Below are 20,136 nucleotides of genomic sequence, written 5' to 3'. Positions count from 1 at the left end.
ATCTGGACTTTCAGAAGGCTTTTGACAAGAGCCCCACCTAAGAGACGAATGTGTAAGAATAAAGTCCATGGGATTGTGGGTAGTGTATTTAGATGGATAGCAAGTTGGGTGGCAGACAAGAAATAAAGACTAGGAATAATTGAATTTCTCAATACATGATTAGTGAGGTACCACAGAGATCAATATTAGGACTCCAGCTATTCACAATACATGTCCATGATTTAAAAGGGGGAACAAAATGTAGGAATACAATACCTGCAGATGATAGGACTCTCTGCTAATTGGAGCCATACCGTTGGAAATTAGTTTCCTCAGCCCTACGATCATCAGCTGCTTCATCAGCATCATACAGTCAAAGTAGAAATGGTTGCTGATGATTGTATAATGTTCAGCACCATTCAGGGCTCCTCAAGTACTGAAGCAGTCCACATTCAAATACAACAGGACCTGTACGTTATCCAGGCTTTTGCTGAAAACTGGCAAGTAACATTCGTGCCACGTAAATGCCAAGCGATGATGATCTCCAATAAGAAACAATCTAACCACTGCCCCTTAACATTCAATGGAGTTACCATCACTGATTCCTCCACTATCAACATCCAGAGGGTGACCATTGACCAGAATCTCAACTGGACTCACCGTATAAATACGGTGACTACAAGAGCAGGTCAGAGGAATACTGCGGCTAGTAACTCACCGCCTGACTTCCCAAAGCCTATCCATCATCTATAAAGGCACAAGTCAGGAGTGTAATGGAATACTCCCCACTTGCCCGGATGGGTGCAATTCCAACAACACTCAAGAGAATTGACACCATGCCCACTTGATTGTCACCACATCCAGAAACATCCACTCCCATCACCACCAATGCTCAGTAGCAGCAGTGTGTTCTAACTAGAAGATGCACTGCAGAAATTCACGAAAAATCCTGAGACAGCACTTTCCAAACTCATGACCATTCTATCTAGAAGGACAAGGACAGCAGATACATGGGAACAACACCTCCTGCAATTTTCCCTCCAAGCCACTCACCATCCTCACTTGGAAAAATAATCACCATTTCTTCACTGTTGCTGGGTTGAAATCCTGGAACTCCCTCCCTAAGAGCATTCTGAATCTACTACAGAACATGGACTACAGCAGTTCAAGAAGGCAGCTCACCACAACTTCCTCAAAGACAACCAGCAATGGGAAATAAATGTTGGCCAGTCAGCGATGCCCATGTTCAATGAGAGAATTAAAAACCTCTAGATCCTTCAATTTTAAATATTTGGATTACATTACCAACTTTCTTTCCAAAGAAAAGTACCAAGGAGTCAATGTCTCTCAAAAGCTGTGCTGTACTGATCATTGTATCATGGAATTAAATGATAGAAAGCTTTCAGTCTTGGCCACAAACTGCTTTCCTGGTCACTGACATCATTTCCCTCACTACTAACTATCTGAAGCTAAGCCATGACCTTGCCCTTCTCCCAACTCTGGAGCTTGCGCCAGCCCAACAAGTGTTTTTGTTTCAGATCACTGCATGTCTCCAATTATCCATCCACCATTGACAGTGACACCTTCAGTTGACTAGTCTCTAAATTCTGGACTTCCTTCTCTAAAGAGGTGTTTCAAGTCAGTACATAATTAAAGGTCTTTATCTAAAACCACTCAGATGAATCACATGGAAGTTACTGTTACAGAGCTAACAATACATTGTTTCAAATATAACCAGAGAATATCTGCTAAAATTGATATCCATGACTGGGTCTGAGTTTTGAAAAATAACAAGTGTTAAGTGGTTAACCAGTTCTGATTTGAGAACAACCATGAATATCTGGTTATGACCAAGTTATGAATAACAGTCACTAGTGAATTTATATTTCCCAGTCTGTATTGAGTTCCCAGGGTACTGTTGATCAACAGACCTCCTCAAATGTATAAGCAGAAATAAGGATCAAAGAAGGGTCTGAAAACACAGAATCTGGTGTTAAGATTGGCGTGGGTTAATGTTAACTGTTAGCTTTGTAGATGGCAAAGTGTTTGTAGCAAGCACAGAAGGAGGATTGCAAGAACTAGCAAACAGACGAGTAACAGTAGGCATAAACTTTGGAATGAAACTGAACACTGACACAATCAAAGTGATTAATACCTCAAAATTAACAAGAAATTTTCACATATTCATAGAAGACTGAATAGGACAGGTAGAAAATTTGAGTACTTTAACTTGCAGATGAAAGATGCAACAAAAAGTAAAACCAAGGAAAGACAGCATTTGACTTTAAAAAAAGCTACAAACAGAAAGCTGAATAAACAACTCAAAAAGCAAACTGTAAAGAGCTGGATTTGGAGTGCTGTTTTTGTATGGATGCGAGATATTTACAATGAGGTGGAACCAAACTTGCTCTGAAATGTGGGTGTGCATCTGTTGGACAAAAAAAATCAAGTTCTATGGAATGTGAATGTACAAAGAAATTTGTTGAATATAACTAAAAAAGGCAAGGAAACTAAGAAGGACATATTTTAAGAAGTAACGAACTTGTAACAGACATTATGATGGAACAGTTTCAAGAACAAACATGAAAAGGAAGAAAAAGAAATATCAATGTTGGACAGTTTGAAAATGCGTTTACAAGATGCACTGCAGAAATTCAGCAAAGATCCTCAGACAGCACCTTCCAAACCCACGACCTCTTCCATCTAGAAGGACAAAGGCAGCAGATATAAGGAAACACCATCACTTCAAATTTCCCTCCAAGCTACACACCATCCTGACTTGGAAACATGTCACCGTTCCTTTACTGTCGCTTGGTCAAAATCCTGGAATTCTCTCCCTAATGGCATTATGGGTCAACCCACAGCAGGTTGCCTACAACGGTTCAAGGAGGCAGCTCACCACCAGCTTCTCAAGCTCAACTAGCGGCAGGTAATAAATGCTGCCAGCTAACGATGTCCACATCCCACAAATAAACAAAATGGAAAAAAAATTGAAGGACACTGTTGACAAATGAAAAGGATGGTATACAATAGAGAGATGTTCGGAAATCACTAAGGGCCAAAGACCTGCCTTCACTCAGAGTATACATCATGATGAATCTACAAAAATGTGTAAAAAACACGAGACTTGTGCATCCCTTTGAGTGAACAGAAAATAAAGAACAGCTTGGGAAACTGGTTAAAATATTAACCAAAGAATAGAATTTAAAAAAGAAAAATTGGAAGACGCTGGTTGTGATCTATTTGGGACAGCAAACAATAAATATAAATAAATAATTACAAGCAGAAAGCCAATTGCTGCCAGAGCCTGGAAAACTCAGTCACAATGAAGCTCAAATAAACAGCAATTGTATTAAAACTTAAAAACTCAAATAGCTCAAAAAGTCAAAAGAAAACACGTCCTTAGTCATGTCAAAAGATTATCTTCAAGGCGAAGGTGCAAGGAAATCCAGAAAATAAGAACATGCAAAACAAAGAAAGAAATGAGATGTTTAAATAATAAATAGAAACAAAAGGTAGAGTTAACCAGTGAGTTAAGTGGCATCCTCAGATAACAGAGGAACCAATATAGTTATGCAGGCGCAGTGACCATTTATACTGTCAAAAGAAAATACAGAATGTAAAGGAGAGTTTAAGCAAATAAAAGGTCTACCCTCAGCTCACATACCCACAAGATTATAAGAACAGTCATTCTTCATGGAAAGAGGCATATCCTTGACAACTAGGCATAAACACAGCAGTGCCAAGGAACAGGAGGACAAGGGACAAGAATCTCAGCCTTCTAATCTTCGCTCAACTCATTTTTTTTATGAATTGATTATCATTTGAAGAAAGGTTGAACAGGTTAAGTCTAACATGTTTAGAAGAATGAGAGGTGATCTTATTCAAAGATATAATCTTGGGGGAATTGATTTGGTGAATACCCAGAAGATGTTTCTTCTTGTGGGGAAAGTAGGGAACGTGGTTTAAGAATAAGAGATTTCTCTTAAGACACAAATTAGGAGAAATCCTCCCTTTCAGATGGTCATTAGAGAGGTAAATTTTCATTTTTTGAAGCTAGGGGAGGTGGGTCTTTCAATTCATTCAAGGTTAAATTAGATAAGTACTTGGCAGTCAAAGGTTACAGGAGTGCAAACAGGCACAGAAAGTAAAAGTGAGATACAACCAGATCAGCCATTATCTTAATGAATTGTGGAGCAGGCCTCAAGCCCAATGTTCCTACCAAACCACCCATATGGTGATGAAACCTTATAGATAGTTTTTAAAAAACGACATAGCAGGCATTGACAGTGGGTTATCCAGTATGATCACACACTTTTACACAACTATACCCAAGTAATATGTGTAATTTTACTGACCTACAAATGTTTAGGGTAGCTATAGGCATTTTAATCCTGAAAGGATATCAACTAATTTAATCAATCTTTTTTTTCTACAAACAAGGGCTGCTTGGTTTTGTTAATTGCCTTCTCTGGATACATACATATAATACAACATGTATTATTTTTGAGATTCTATATTGTTGGTTTTGAACTGTCAAATTGTGAATATTCCTGTCATTAACATTTAATAGTCTTAACAAATTAAAGAGGAAATCAAGGAGCTGCTCATGTGGAAAAGATATGAATTCACACATGGCAATCAACAAATAAGGAGACGGTGGTGTGGTAATCCAGAACCCCAGGTTAATCTTCTGGGGCCATGGGTTTGAATCCCACCATTAGAGACGGTGAAACAATGAAAATCTAGAATAAAAAGTTAGCAAACATTTAACCACTGAAAATTGTGGTAAAAACCATCTGGTTCACTAATATCCTTTAGGGAAAGAAATCTGCTGTCCTTACCTAGTCCGGCCTACATGTGACTCCAGACTCCAGCAATGTGGTTAAATCGTAACTGCCCTCTGGGAAATAAATGCTGGCCTAGCCAGCAATGCCCACATCTCCTAACAGTATTTTTTTTTATTCTAACTGATAAAAAGAAAATTAATGAGTCAACATGAACCATGCAAGTTCAAAAGGAATAAGAACATAAGAAATAAGAGCAGGAGTAGGCCATCAGGCCTGTCGAGCCTGCTCCGCCATTCAATGAAAACATGGCTGATATTTTTGTGGACTCAGCTCCACTTACCTACCCACTCACCGTAACCCTCAGTTCTTTCACTGTTCGAAATTCTATCTATCTTTGCCTTAAAAATATTCAATGGGGTAGCCTCAACTGTTTCACTGGGCAGGGAATTCCTAGACTTGTAACCCTTTGGGTGAAGAAGTTCCTCCTCAATTCAGTTCTAAAATATTAAAACACTGACCACTGCTAGTTGACCCATCTTCCCATCGTATCCATCCTGAGTACTGCCAGTTAAAATGCTGAAATAAAAACAAAATACTGCAGATGCTGGGAATCTGAAATAAAAACAAAAAATGTTGGAAATACCCAGCAGATCGTACAAAATAGTTAATGTTTCAAGTATTGCTGAAGGGTCATTACAACCTGACAGTTTAACTCTATTTGTCTCTACAAATGCTACCTGACCCACAAATAACAGCTTGTTGCAGCACCAAAAGCCCTTTGTCATTACCTAACCATGGGAAATTCACTAACAGGTGTTCTTGCTACTATTTTAATGACAATCCCCTTAATACCTTTCTATCACAGCGTTTAATTCTCTGCAAGTAACCTTTCCACTTCATTCAGGTGAATAAAAACTGTTTGAGAGCCACAGTTGAAAAATTGGCTTCCCATATTTGCAACCAGTACAATTTTCCATGCATGGCGTGAATTTATTGCAGTTTCTTCGAACTGTCACAGGAGATTTCTAATTTGTGGTTCAGTTCACAGAAATAATAATCCAAATTTTAATCACCATGTACACATTAGAAATGGTGGGTAGATTTTATTTGCTGAAGCCCCTTTTGGAAATCATTCGCACTAACTTTTCTTTCTATCAGCACTCTAGATGACATTTCATACAGCCTTTACTTGTACATTAGTTGATCATTATCCCCATTTGTTTCATTAAATTATGCAGTGCTTGACATTTCATTTTTCAAAAATTACACACAAGCTATTGTCTTAAAACACATGGCTACTCTGAATAATTATCTGGGAGCATGCAGAACAGTATGTTTGGATCGTAGAAGACATGATTCTCCTGCAATTACTGAAATTTAATACTGCAAGTAGAAGGAAATAAAAGCAAACAAAAAGGAATGGTCAAGGCCTATGTGAAAAGCATTTGTGACAGACTTTTTAGAAATCTCTTAGTTGCATTCATTTCCATGTAACATAGTGACAGCTGAAACATTACAACACCCACACAACACTATAATTTATAATTTCAATTGTTCATTAGCTCAAATTGCTCCTGAAATGGGCATTGTTCCATTTAAGTACATAAAGATTTACAACCTGGCAACAAACTAACTAGATGACTACATTGAAACCATTGTATGTCTGTTCTAATAGTGAGCATCAATAATGTTGTGCTTTTTTCACAAGATCATAATTAACCTGTCCATAGCCAGGACAGATTATCATAAGCTCATTACAATCAAAATAGTAACTCCAAACAAACAGCTCCACCTTCTGGAATTAGGGAAAAGAAAAGATTCCTGAGTTTGACTTTAACCCTTACCTGATTATGCAGCCCCATATATAATTAAACAAATATGATTTCCATGTAGAAATTATAAAAACAAGGTTGTTAATAATTGGACTATGGTAGGATGGGAATTGGTTGGCTATATAGGAAGCAATAGGATCACGAAAGAAAGAATAAATTAGATTTGAATTTTAAACAGGAAGGCATAAATACAGAGATTATACTTAATATATAGATGCACCTGATATAACCTGGGATGTCACTGTGACCTCAGTTGTTGCAAATTAGTATCCTGATAGAAGGTTGGAACCTGTACAGCATACTGCTATGAAGTCTAACCACCATATACATACTGTTAATAAACACTTTTTAAAAGTAACCTCAAAGCCTGGTCTGAGCATATATAAAGAAGTAAAGATTAGAATATGGTAGCAGCAGTGAAACACCTGTCTAAGGTAAGCTGTTTATCTCATAGAAAGCTGAAGAAGCAAAGGCAACATTGAATGGCCATGAAGCAAGATTTAGGAATCATGAGCCAAAAATCATCAGAAAACTCCCCAAATACAGTGACTTGAGGAGTGAAGTAAAGTGAAGCATAAAGGGAGTCCTGGCTTTAAGGCTACCCTTCTAAAGGTTTTATTCCACTTCAAAAGTTGTAATTTTATGTCGTCGCTCGTCATTGAAAGTGCCATCCCCACTTTTTTCTTGGTGACATCTCACATTATTACCCTGTCACATCATCAGTGAGGCCCCCGAACTGTGCTGGTAGAATTGGCAATGTGTCTACATCTTGCAGTCAATCATCATTTTGTTTTAAACAGTTCTCTGCTCAGATATGCAAATTAAACTTTGATATGCCTTTGTTTTTTAAATTCCTGTTTTTTTCTACCTGTACTAGGAGAGGAACTACTGTGGACTTTCTTTTTTAAAATAATTCTCTGCTGTACTGTACTTCACTTAATGTATACTGGGACAATAGTTGAGGAATTTGTACTGTGTCTATACCATAAATTTCTTTAAAGACTTCTCTGCAAGCCTGAAGTCTGCTTTCTGCACTGAAGTTTTTTGTTTTGTCTTGCAAGTTATTTCAGCTAGGAATGTATATACATGGCACAATATTTCAACTTTTAACTTGTTTTTCCAGGCTAAGGTTTCCTCAAGAACCTAATGTTGGCTTTAATATTGTCATCTATGGGAAAACCACTGTTCACATGAAGTTAAAAACCAAAAGAACTGCAGATGCTGTAAATCAGGAACAAAGACAAAGTTGCTGGAAAAGCTCAGCAGGACTGGCAGCATCTGTGAAGGAAAAACACAGAGTTAACATTTCGAGTCCAGTGACCCTTCCTCAGAGGGTCCTGCGATCTAAGGAAGGGTAATCGGACCCGAAACGTAGAACATAGAACAGCCCACAATGTTGTGCTGACCTATTATCCTACTAAGAACAAACTATCCTGCATACTCCACATTTTACTATCCTCCATGTGCCTATCCAAGAGTCGCTTAAAAGTCTGTAAAGTATCTGACTCCACTACCACTGCCAGCAGCACATTCCACACACCCACCACTCTCTGTGTAAAGAACCTACCCCTGACATCTCCCCTATACCATCCTCCAATCACCTTAAAATTATGCCCCCTCATAATAGTCATTTCCGCCCTGGGAAAAAGTCTCTGACTATCCACTCAATCTATGCCTCTCATCATCTTGTACACCTCTATCAAGTCACCTCTCATCCTTCTTCGCTCCAATGAAAAAGAAAGACCTAGCTCTCTCAACCTTTCCTCATAAGACCTGCCCTCCGGTCCAGGCAGCATCCTGGTAAATCTCCTCTGCACCCTCTCTAAAGCTTCCACATCTTTCCCATAATGAGGTGACCAGAACCGAAGACAATATTCCAAGTGCGGTCTAACCAGAGTTTTATAGAGCTGCAGCATAACCTCATGGCTCTTAAACTCAATTCCCCTGCCAATGAAAGCCAAATGTTAACTCTGTTTTTCCCTTCACAGATGCTGCCAGACCTGTTGAGCTTTTCCAGCAACTTTGTTTTTGTTCAGTTAAAGCTGTTTCACCGAAAATAAGATTTAAATAGTTAAATGCTTGATTTAGCCCCATGCAGATTTGATGGGCCAAAGGGTCTTTTTCTGTGCCATTTACCTCTAACCTTACAATTGCAATTTTCAGGAATGCAACACCAACTAACCCTGTATTCAAGAGTGGCAGTACATTATGCCAGACGCTAGTCCCTGCTCTTTCCAAAACCACTCAGTGCTGTTCAAGGACCATTATAGACACTATAATCAGATTTCTGAAAGATATACGTCCACAGGTACTGAACAGCTTAAAGTGTGTATTTTCTTATACACAATGAGTCCCATTTCCAAAGAGATCCTTACTGAGTGAGGTGATGATAAATTTTCAGTCAATCTTGGCAGCATTCATAGCTTTTATGATTCTGAGAATTTTGATATTATATGTGAGCATTCTAACCAGGGATCCCAGGAGCTAGCAGTTTGGGGACATTTTAATTAGGATTTATATAGCACTGCCAATCATGTGATGATGTGGCATTGAGGAATGAGCTTGTGCAAATTCTCCCTTGCGTACTGCAATCTAAACAGAGAACAAGGCAGGGTGTACGCAAAGTGTAATAGTGAGTGGGAGATTTAAAGGAAGTCCAATGTTCAGTCCAAGGTGTGTGGGTTAGACCCAATGCTGTCTAGCCTGCTCAGCAAGAAGCCCATCAAAAATAAGGAAAAGATGGGAACCACCATTTTAAAAAGTGATGTAAGGAAGCATTGCAAGCAACAAAATTACCTAGTTGGAGTCATCCAAAACCTTCAGTATGGCAGATTTGGCCACTTTCCCTAGTTCCGTAGTTCCAGATCACTTTTTAAGCTTAAGTAATACAAATTATCTTCAAAATAAAGGGAATTCAGTAAACTGAACACAAAGAAGGCTTAGATATTAAGCAATTTCTTGGTCAAGTGGATATTGTTGGCTGTACAAAAGATGACAATTTAGATCAGGGCTACTGGTCAGTAACATCAAAAATCAAACATTGATACTTTTCTTAAAAAGTTCAGGATCAACAATTACTGTCCAGTCAGATAATTTGAGACAGTTTGACATCTCTGACCATCAGAAGTCAAAATTCAAGGTCTGAGATTCCATTGAAAAATCATTTTGAAGTTATATTCACCCGCAATATTAAAATTATTAGGGAAAATATTTATATCTTTCAGAATCAGAACAAAATTTGTTGAATTAGCAAGTATATACACAACTAGGTCTTTTATGTATCTACTAGATGCTCCAGCACAGTAAAAGACACTTCATGCCAAGGTGATGCCTATAGTTGTTTCTGTGGGGAGTCGCCATGTCAAGATGATGATTACATTCTGTTTTGTGAGCAGTTATCTCAGTAGGTTCATGAAAATGACCCTGCATCTAAAGAAGACTGGACACTGTTAAGATTTCCCACAGGTTTCTCAGCATGAAACCTAACGCTAAGATTCATTGAATTTTTGTGACAAACTTTCTCAGCTATTCCTAGAGTTTGATTAGCTTCATGACCTATCTCCAGTTGTGTTAGAAGAGGATAAGCCTCTTTCTTCAGAGATTCTTAACTAGGAGACACACCCAGCAACTGAACCCAAATGCTATTATCAAACCCAATTTTGTCATTTCAAGAAAAACATCCTGTTTTACTAGATTCTTCAGTCTGTGATGGAGCACAGCCTCTATATCAGAGTGGTCTCCAGGTTTTCAACCACTTCTATATGATGCCAATTTGTGTCCAGTAGTGTTTGTATGACACATGTAGTGTTTCTTCATCAAGATGTAATGTCAACTCCAGGACTGAAAGCACTACCTATGCAGGAAAAGTCTTCAGCACTATTGAAGCATGAGAATGATGTTCATCTTTTGTATAAGAGCCCAAACAACTCTTCTTTTTGATCTCGTGCTCCATAGGCACTATTTATATGACAATTGTGAATGCTGATATTTCATTCATCTCATCTTTTCATCCAGAGTATTGCATGCTAACTTCAGATGCTGTCTTGACTGCCTTGATTGCAAAGCTTCCGACGTAAGCAGCAATCGCCCAAACAATTTCATTGTTTGCAATCCTTGCATTTCCTTGAAGTGAATCCATACTCTGCAGTATTGACTCCTCCCTTCATCTTAAATCTGAGAATACTGTGCAAGAACCTCAAGATGACATAATCTTGCTATTGCAGTTTGGTAGTCGTCAGCCGTTCTTAGATGGTGCAATTTCACCAGTGGTCTTTCATTGTCAGATCATCTTTTCAACAGATATTGAGAAAGAGATAGTCCAGTGAAACAGAATTGGTACCATATCAATAAGCACCAACCAGCCTATATTCTGATGCTACAGCCACTGGCAATTTGCCCTTTCAGTACGATGAACTTTAGGCTACTAACACCAATTATACTCATTTTGTTTCAGCTGCTGAAACTCTGGTCCAAGACAGCCTTCATGTCATCACTTTCCTAATTCATTTCAAACAATCAAATCAGGGAGAACTGAGGTCTCCACAGCGCTTGAGTTGGTAAATAACGGACTTCTTAGCTGGAGGCTGGGGGGGGGGGGGGGGGGGGGGGAGGATGGAATTGCAAATACAGTTAATTAAAGGGGAATGCTTTTCGTTGAATGTTTCAGTGAACAGTTTAAAGAATATACTTTTAGTTAATAACGTTGGAAGCTGAGGAAATACATGGAGTGAATGTAGAGACAAGATTTACTGAATTATATAAATGCACCTTGGTCATTTCACCATCGTGTATAGACTGTTACTAAATGCTGTTTAAAAGTAATCTAGAAGTCTGGCCTGAGCATATATGAAGAACCAAAAAAACCTATATTTCAATAACAGAAAGATCACAATGCATAAAGGTCACAAGGGCAAGGACGATGGGTAAACAGCTTGATGCAGGGCAGAATGCAGGCATTGAAACAGCTGAAATTTACAAAATACTAGGGATGGAAAACCAGGAGACCATTAACATAGTTGAGAATGAAACTAAAAATATACAAAGCTTTCAAAATAGATGGGCTGTAGCAACAGCAGAGGAGGGGCAATGTTACAGAGTAGATAATAGGTGATCATGTTGAATATTTTACAGAATAAAGGAATGCAAATTCAGCAGGATCACAAAGGCCAGTGAACAGTTGGTTCAAACCAAAAGAGGCAAGCAGAATCAGTGATACGTTTACAGAGCATACAGTAGGATACAAGGTCAATGGTTTTGTTTTATTTAATGCTGAAGTGAAGGAAACTGCAGTTTACATCAGACAGGTAATCCCAATTAATGGATGGCACAACGCTAGGCAGTGGAGAGAACAAATTGGTGCCCTCAGAATACCTACAAGAATATATTTTCACATGATGTCACGAAAGGACAGCATATAGTTGAGGAAGTAGCAAGCAAGAATTGATTCATGGAAATACAGGGGTGCGTAGGAAAGCTACCGTTAATGATGTTCCAATGACAATTGGATGACCAAAAGTGGAGAACTAGAACTGGTCATTCTATCAAAGCTGCCTTTAAAAGTGACAATGATGCTTGCACTTCAAATAGTATTTTATTGCCTAGAAAGTACTCTCCCATGTCCTGAGATTGCAATGGATGCAATATACTTTTCCTTCTTTGATTTCAATATATAAACAATTCCTATGCATCATTCCAGGCATCAACTGTTCACTGAGTTTACTATGACAGTCTATCTATAGAACAAGATCTTATTTCAGTTTATAGGAGCTATAGGCTTGCTCAAGAGTTCGTCTTGAAAATATAACATACCTATAAAAGCTAAAATTGTCATACAGCATGTTAAAAAAGCTTGAAGTGACAAAGACATTCATTACAATCTATGTAGTAAACCAGGGTGCTATGAAATTCCCAGACTTGAGTTATTGGAGTTATGCCTAGCTCAAAAAGGACAATGATTGCGGTGTTGGAGATCAGTCATCTCAGCTCCATGGCATCCATGGCACCAGAGTGGTGACCTCAGCCCAAATATCTTCAGGTGCTTCATCACTGAATTTCTCTCTAAAGGCCCGAAGTGGGGATATACAGTCATGATTGCACAATGTTCAGCACCATCTACAATTCTTCATATACTGAAATAGTCCATATTCAAATACAGCAAGATCTGGGCAAATTCAGTCTTGGGCTGATAAGTGGCAAGTAACATTCATGCCACACATTGCCCAGCAATGAGTATATCCAACATGAGAGAATCTAACCATCATTCCATGATATCCAATGGCATTACCATTGCTGAATCCTTATTACATCTTGGAGTTATCATTGACCTGAAACTGAAACAGACTAGCCATATAAATATGGGGACAAGACAAGAGACTAGGAATCCTGCTGAGAATAACTCACCTCCTGACTCCCTAAAGCTTGTCTGCCATCTACAAGGCACAAGTCAGGAGTGAGATGGAAGACTTCCTACTTGCCTGGATGGGTACAGTTCTAACAACACTCAAGAAGCTTGACACCATCACCCACTTGACTGTTTACGGATAGGGTGCCAATAATTCATTTCACCACTGACACTCAGGAGAATATTAAAAGTGAGATTCCAATTTCTTGATATGAACAAAAAAACTTAAGAGACGTCAACACCACACAATCACAATGCCATAACTGTTAACATTTACTGATTACCAAGATCACATCAATCATATTTCTACAACTGTACAAAAAGTACATAGACATTCTAAAAGATATATCGTTAAGAACGCAAGAAATAAGAGGAGTAGGCCGTCTGGCCCATCGAGCCTGCTCTGCCATTCAGTAAGAACATGGCTGATCTTTTCATGGACTGAGCTCCACTTACCTACCCACTCACCATAGCCCTTAATTCCTTTACTGTTTGAAATTCTATCTATTTTTGCCTTAAAAACATTCAATGGGGTAGCCTCAACTGTTTCGCTGGGCAGGAAATTCCTAGACTTGTAACCCTTTCGGTGAAGAAGTTCCTCCCCAACTCAGTTCTAAAATATTAAACATTGACCACAGCTAGTTGACCCATTTTCCCATCGTATCCATCTTGTGTACTGCCAGTTAAAATGTACAATGCCAGCATACAACTGCAGGCTTTATTTTGTAATAAACATCTATAGATAAAGCCTACACATTTCAAACATTAATAACAAGCCTGTGAGACATGGAGACTGGGACACTGTAAACAGTTCAGCGTGACACTGGTGGGCTAACAAAATAATACTGTTACATCAATGTGTAATCCAAATGCATAAATTAGTAAAATCAGCAGTCTTTCTGTTGCTTTTACAATATCTGATAGAAGTGCAAGCCTGACCATCTAGGACTTTGTGGAGGAAATTTGTGGTACTAAATGATTGAGAAAAGGGTCTGATGAAAGATCATCCTGACCTGAAAATTTATAATTTGCTCCACATATCATGACTGAGCTGCCGAATATTTCCCGTACTTATAGCTTTCACGTCAGATTTCCAGCATCAACAATATTTTTTCTTTAGTATTAATTGCTTCAATGTGTGCAGTATCTGATTGAAGTTCCAGCGTATAAGAAATTTACCTAATTTTGGTTTTCTGATTTCCCTTAGAAAGAAACTCTTGAATCTTTGAATCCAAACAGGATCACAAAACATTCAGGAGGCAATCACATTAAATGGACAGGACTGGAGTTAACTGTTGTCTTAAATGCAACTGTCAATTCTCAAATATCAAGCTCTAGTGAACAACAGGATGTTGAATAAACAGTTTTAGTCATGTTGATTGAGGGATAAATGTTGGCAAAAACAGCAAGGAGAACGCTTATATTCACCTGAAAAGGAAGACATTATCTAGTTTAACGTTTCATCCAAAAAGCAGCTTCTCCGATAAGGAACGTCATCATTGCTGCATTGAAACATCAGTCTGGTTTATGTATTCAAGTCCTCGGGGGTAATTTTAACTTATCACCAGGTTAAAAGAGGGGTGACAATGCATTTGTATGTTATTTTACACCTCACTAGATTTTGAATCAGAAACAAAAGTAGTGCCAGAATCAAGCTGTCACATGGAATGTAATAGGCAGAATGTATTGGCATCTCATTGCAGCACTGCCTGTTTCTCTGTGTTAGTGCAATACCACAGTGGACATTTTTAGTCAGTGCACGAAGCTAACACAAACAACTAAAATCTTCACACGTGTTAAATGACAAACAATTATAACAGTGCTTCCATCATCACAAATAAGTTTGAATGATGGAATATACAAAGCCTTTGTATATTGCTGCCTTCATACTGGGATGGGAATTTATCTAATAGGATTAAATCTTTCCCCTCTCACCTTAAACCCATGCTTCTCCCAGTCAAACAATTCAGCACAAAGCACCAAGTAAACAGCTCTCTCAGCTGGATCTTCTCACACAATTTAGGGGGATTTCCATCCCTGATTGCCCACACAATAGTCAGACTATCTGAATTTATTGAATGGTGCAGCAGGTTTGAGGATCAAATAGTCTATTCCTCCTATTTTTTATTTCTCATGACCAACAAGGCAGACTGTCCACATACTCCATGTAATTGGCAGCAACTGATTAACTTTACCTCTGGGAGCTGTGACAAACATTAAGTAAACCATAAATAAGGTTTCATTGAAAAACAACCAAAGCTCCACTCTTCCCTGTTAAATTTCTTGATTTCTGACTAATGAATCAAGATTGTCACTTTGTGACTTTTAAATAAGAAAAATACAATTGTCACTGGATTTTGAGGGTCATATTCCATGAGAGGTACAGACAGTAGATCATGAGAATCTTTCCCCTTTGGCAGACATGGGCATAAGTTTAAGGTGAGGTGAAGTGTGGTTTAGAGGAGATCTGAGAAAAACATGTTTCACCCAGAGGGTGGTAGAAATACAGAACACGCTGTCTGAAAGAGTGGTGGAAGCAGATACTCTCGCAAAATTTAAGAACCAACTGGATTAGCATTTAAAATGCCAGGGCATAGTAGGCTATGGAGCAAGTGCTGGTAAATGGGATTAGTAAAATTGGTACTTGCTGGCCAGCATAGACATGGTGGGTGAAAGAGCCATTCTATGTTGTATAAGTCTATGACACTAAGTTAAATGACATGTGAGTAGCTTAACATGTAATAAAGATGTTAGAGTTGCATTCTGCTTTAAAACTATTCGTTATTGCAGTGTACCTTCAAGGGATTTTATTTAAACTTTTTTTTAATACTTTGACATACATTCCATTCAATATGAGTTCATTTGGCATACAAAATTAGCAGTGGTGCTGGGCATTGTCACTCAGGGGTTAGCTTTCCATCAAAACTCAGTAAAGCAATACCTTGCTGTTTTGAAATGCTGACTTTGTTCAAAGAGCTATTTAATAGTAAAATCTTGCATTTATATAATATCAAATAAATGTGTCTGGTAGTTTATAATCTGAGCACTGTCTAACAGTGTACATCATCACATCTTCCAAAGTCGTATATTTGATAGGGCAGAATGCATTGAAAGATAGCCTGCTACGATTAACAACATATTGGGCAAACAAAGACATACTCCTGCCAATAAAGAACATAGGATCCACTTATTCTAGTGACAAAGAATCCAAAGAACTATCTAACCTTAACAAGCCACAGTAAATTTTTTGTTTCCTCTCCACCTATCCTCTCCTCTATCCATCTTCTATCCGCCTCCCACTCTGTCCCTATTTATTTCAGAACCCCCTTTCCCTCCCCCTTTTCTGATGAAGGGTCTAGGCCCGAAACGTCAGCCTTTCAGCTCCTATGATGCTGCTTGGCCTGCTGTGTTCATCCAGCCCTGCACCTTGTTGTCTCGGATTCTCCAGCATCTGCAGTTCCCACTATCTCTGATTCAACAGTAAATGTATACCCTGATTATGGAGATGCAAAGTGCTAGGGCTAAAGTAAAAGAAATAATTCTTACACGAACTTAATTGAGTTTTCTGAAGAAGTAAAAAAGAGGATTGATGAGGACAGATTGGTGGCATGATCTATATGGACTTCAGTAAGGCGTACGACAAAGTTCTTCATGGTAGACTGGTTAGCAAGGTTAAATCACATAGAATACAGGGAGAACTATGCATTTGGATACAGAATTGGCTCAAAGGTAGAAGGCAGAGGGTGGAGGGTTGCTTTTCAAACTGGAGGCCTGTGACCTGCAGTGTGCCACAAGGATCGGAGCTGGGTCCACTGCTTTTTGTCATTTATAAAAATGATTTAGAGGTAAACACGGAATGTGTGGTTAGTAAATTTGCAGTTGACACCAAAATTGGAGGTGTAGTGGACAACGAAGAAGGTTACCTCAGAGTACAACAGGATCTTGATCAGATGGGCCAATGGACTGAGGAATAGCAGATAGAGTTTAATTTAGATAAACGTGAGGTGCTGCATTTTGGAAAGGCAAATCAGGGCAGGACTTATACACTTAATGGTAAGGTCCTGGGGAGTGTTGCTGGACAAAGAGACCATGAAGTACAGGTTCACAGTTCCTTGAAAGTGGAGATGCAGATAGATAGGATAGTGAAGAAGGCATTTGGTATGCTTGACTTTATCAGTCAGTGCATTGAGAATATGAGTTGGGAAGTCATGTTGCAGCTGTACAGGATATTGGCTAGGCCACTATTGGAATATTGTGTGCAATTCTGGTCTCCCTGCTATAAGAAAGATGTTGTGAAACTTGAAAGGGTTCAGAAAAGATTTACAGGGATGTTGTCAGAGTCGGAGGGTTTGAGCAATAGGGAGAGGCTGAATAGGCTGGGGCTATTTTCCCTGGAGCATCAGAGACTAAGGGGTAACCTTACAGAGGTGTATAAAATCATGAGGGGCATGGATAGGGTAAATAGCTAAGGTCTTTTCCGGGGGGGGGGGGGGCGGAGTCCAAAACTAGACAGCATAGGTTTAAAGTGAGAGCGGAAAGAATTAAAAGGGATCTAAGCAGCAACATTTTCACACAGAGGGTGGTGCATATATGGAATGAGCTGCCAGAGGAAATGGTGGAGACTGGTACAATTACAACATTTAAAAGGCATCTGGATGGGTATTTGAATAGGAAAGGTTTAGAGGGATATGGGCCAAATGTTGGCAAATGGGCCTAGATTTATTTAGGATATCTGGTCAGTATGGACAAGTTGGACTGAAGGGTCTGTTTCCGCGCTGTACATCTCTATGACTCTAAGTTAAGTTTCTGTGAAGTATACATGGAACAATGAGTACATTGTGTGCAGGGCACTACATGGGCAAAGATCAATCTTCAGTCATCATTTTTATAGTTGATGGAAGTTAAGAACCAGCACGAGTCACATATGTCACGTTTAAAGTAATAAAATAAGATGCATTACAGGAACACTTCAAAGCAAAACTCTATGCTGAGCCACATAAAATATTAGGGCAATGGACAGAAACATGGTCAAAGAACTAGGTTTCGAGAAAGAAAGTGAGGTCTCCTACTGAAAGACATACAAGATCCTGAAAGGTCTTGATAGAGATGTTGAAAGGATGCTTGTCCTTGTGGGAGAGTCTAGAACTACAGGGGACAATTTAAAAATATGGAGCTCTCTCATTTTAGACAGAGATGATGAGATTTTAGACTAATAACGGGTCAAAAGTTATCAGGTTGATACAGGTGAATGTGGAGTTGCTGGCACACCAAATTAGTTTTGATGTTATTGAATATTGGAGTAGACTTGCAGAGCCAAATAGCCAACTAAAATATTCATAAAGGTGCAGAAGATTAAGGGTGGTCTTCCAGAACGTCGAGTCTTAGCAGCTGTGGCGCAACCGCTAACGGCTGGGTAATCAACATTGGAGCTGTTGAAAGAGTAGAGATCAGAATTAAAGGAGCGCGGAGATAGTGCGGAGCTGGACGCTGAAGCCTTTCGGAAGAAAGGTCTCGACCCGAAACGTCAACTTTCCTGCTCCTCTGATGCTGCCTGGCCTGCTGTGTTCCTCCAGCTCCACACTGTGTTATCTCTGACTCCAGCATCTGCATCTCATTATCTTAGAGGAGCGCGGAGCCTGTGCATCATGTGGCAGAAGGAGGCCACGGAGAGAGGCAATTCCACGAATAGATTTGAAAGGATGAGAATTTTAAAATCGTGGCGTTGTTTGTGCAGGAGTCAATGTAGATCAGCAAGCACATAGGAAATAGAGGAAGGGGGCTTTAATTGAGCTCAAGACAGGAAAAGCGGTGTTTCGGATGCCTTAACTGTGAAGAGGATTGATTACGAGTATTACCAGATGTATTATGTTTGCCTGTTGTCATGTGCAAGCATGCGTTTGAGCAGAAACATACTGCCATCGTTCAGAACTACTGAAAGATTCCACAAAAGGGTCCCTGTCCTACCAGAGGTAGGGGATTTGACCCGTCCACACAGAAACGGTACATTGGAAACCGAACCGCACACAAGCTTTTCAAGGATAACTAATATTCCCTGCTGGCTGCGTTGTGATAAAGGCGGGTCCCCGGGCGGATGTGTGCAACAACTGAGGATCGGCGCAGGCGATTGAGTCCCTAGCAACCAGGGTCGCCCCCACCAGGCCTTGTATCAGTGCTCGGGGAACTCCTCGGCGCTCACCTCGGTGAAGATATCGTGCAGATAGCGGAAAGGCGGCTTGCTGAGCAGCTTGTCGGTCAGTGGCGGCTTCTTGATCACTTTTCCCAGGGTGTCCTGGGTCCGTCTGACGAACGGGCTGCTCATTGCGCTGGCTATCTCCTTCCCTGGGTCGGGATAAACATCCGCCGATCACTTCGCCCAGGCCGTTCTCGGACCCTCTCCACCAACCGCCGCGGCGCGCGACTACGTCACTGCGCGAGCCACCTTCGGCGTGACGCGACTGCCTAGCAACCACCGCAACAGCGCTGTCAGCTGATACACTGCGTCCTTCCCCCAACCATTCATTCCCCACTAAGATCGTTTCCTTACCGTTTTATCAATATTCATTTGAGGCATAGGTTTAAGGTGAGAGGGGAAAGATTTAAAAGGGACCTCAGGGGCAACTTGTTCATGCATGGATGGAATGAACTGCCAGAGGAAGTGGTGGAGGCTGGTACAATGACAACATTTAAAAGGCATCTACATGGTTATATGAATAAGAAGGGTTTAGGGGGATATGGGCCAAATGATGGCAAATGGGACTAGATTAATTTAGGATATCCAGTCGGCGTGGACGGGTTGGACTGACTCTATGTTTCTATATGGATCAAATTGGTGCCACCAGCATGGAAATTAATTCACATTCCAGCTGGGATGGATTCAGAACCTGTCTCCTTGCCCTGTCTGTAATAAAGGTGGGCGTGCCTTCAGCAGAGAGAACAGAGAAGAGAAAGCAAACTTTCTGGCTCCATTACAAAGCAAGAGATGATTTCATTCATTGTTTAAATTTTACACTTCCAACATAAACACAAGTTAGCTTTTAACTGTGATTAACTCCAAGCTTACAGAGATAGTAGGAACTGCCGATGCTGGAGAATCTGAGGTAACAAGGTGTAGAGCTGGATGAACACAGCAGGCCAA

The 20,136-nt window shown here is 39.7% G+C and overlaps 1 protein-coding gene across 2 annotated transcripts in view; it reads right to left on the bottom strand.

Moving 5' to 3' along the window:
* Positions 1–19,418, bottom strand: part of traf3ip1 (TNF receptor-associated factor 3 interacting protein 1) — a 155,453-nt gene extending 136,035 nt beyond the window's left edge. For both annotated transcript variants that reach the window (XM_048599122.1, XM_048599123.1), the window contains exon 1: positions 19,198–19,418. In XM_048599122.1, coding sequence (XP_048455079.1) covers positions 19,198–19,320 — 123 coding nt within the window. In that variant the 5' untranslated portion in view covers positions 19,321–19,418. The remainder of the gene's footprint in view (positions 1–19,197) is intronic.
* Positions 19,419–20,136: the final 718 nt, after the last annotated feature.

Source organism: Rhincodon typus, chromosome 7 (genome assembly GCF_021869965.1).
Source record: "Rhincodon typus isolate 14 chromosome 7, sRhiTyp1.1, whole genome shotgun sequence".
In the NCBI taxonomy this organism is placed as follows: domain Eukaryota; kingdom Metazoa; phylum Chordata; class Chondrichthyes; order Orectolobiformes; family Rhincodontidae; genus Rhincodon; species Rhincodon typus.
This window is presented reverse-complemented; position numbering and strand designations above follow the sequence as displayed.